Source organism: Aplysia californica, unplaced genomic scaffold, assembly GCF_000002075.1.
Source record: "Aplysia californica isolate F4 #8 unplaced genomic scaffold, AplCal3.0 scaffold00298, whole genome shotgun sequence".
Classification (NCBI taxonomy): domain Eukaryota; kingdom Metazoa; phylum Mollusca; class Gastropoda; order Aplysiida; family Aplysiidae; genus Aplysia; species Aplysia californica.
The window spans coordinates 727,252-728,519 of NW_004797568.1; the positions used below are offsets into that span (position 1 = coordinate 727,252).

The window sequence follows — 1,268 nt, forward strand, 5'->3', positions numbered from 1 at the left end:
AACGCATAACACATAAACAAAAAATACATGTGCACACACACACTCACTCACAAACGCACACACACACACTCACAAACGCACAAACACACACACACACACACACACACACACACACACACACACGCATACACATATAATAATATGTACACAGACCCACGCCTGACCCCTTGCACACCGGCAGGAATTACCGCCCTCTTGACAGCAGAATTACACACGCGAACTCTTTCGCTCAGATTTAGATGCACACGTTTGATATCCACCTTGGTGTATAAGTAAATATACCGCCACCTTCTTTCCTTCTTTCTTTATCTTCCTTACTAAGTTTTACCGCAAGGCCAGACCCACCACCCCGCCCCCCGCCCCACCTGGTCTACCCACCCTTTGCGATTACTAAACGAATTCGTTGTGCTCAGTTTGGCAGCTAAGCCTTAAGAACGAACAAATAACGCAGGGTCTGTTGCACAATCGAGACAGTCTCCTATTCCAGCGGGTGGTTGGTGGGTGTTCTAACATAAAATATATCGTCTATATCTCTCCTCCATCTTATTTTATGTTCGTTACTCTCTTGTTACACCTCTAATCTTCGCCACTTTCATGACCATAATTATATGTGTTGCAAGTGCTGTAAAACTCTTACTAAAACTTAATCTCCTCTTCCAATTCCCCGTTCAGAATGTTGTGCAAGCAGGCTCCAATCTAGTGTCCAGCAACAAGTCCGCTCTCTGGGAGGAAATGACGACAGAAGATAAGGTCAGATCCGCGTCATCGCTGCTCGTTGCCATGGAGACGGCAACAGTTGCCATGGCGGATGAAATCGAGGAAGAGACGGTTATAAAACAGAAAGATGAAAACATAGGTGAGGAGATAAGAGCTGGAAAGGAGGGAGTTGCGTTGATAAGTGTTGCGGGGTTTTGCCTGCCACCGTTATTGCATGCTTGAGGGACAAGGTAGAGTATATGACGGACAGATGGGCGGGTGGGGAGGGGAGATAGCGGGGATGGGTTACATGCTGTTCAAAGAATGTAGAGCGAGCTAACGATGATTCATGTTTAATGCCTTCAGCCTTGGGTTTCATGTTGCTATGTGATTTGTCTGAAGTTTGTAACGTAGCGTGGTGTTTGTATTATGCGGTCAGTGACGAATTATATTATTGTAAGGGTGAAATCTGCTTTTGGAACTTTAGATCTTTAGAATTAATCTTTCTTCTATGTCTATGTTCTACCTGGTCGCTTTTGTGTGTGTCTCTCTCTCTCTCTCTCTCTCTCTCT

At 45.1% G+C, this 1,268-nt stretch overlaps 1 protein-coding gene across 1 annotated transcript in view; it reads left to right on the plus strand.

Annotated features, from left to right (window-relative positions):
- Window positions 1–1,268, plus strand: part of LOC101862738 (adhesion G protein-coupled receptor L1) — a gene marked incomplete in the record, with an annotated part of 95,425 nt that overhangs the window by 60,506 nt on the left and 33,651 nt on the right. Inside the window, 1 exon segment of the mRNA XM_005101772.3 lies at window positions 673–856. Within this exon segment, the coding sequence (XP_005101829.2) occupies window positions 673–856 (184 nt within the window).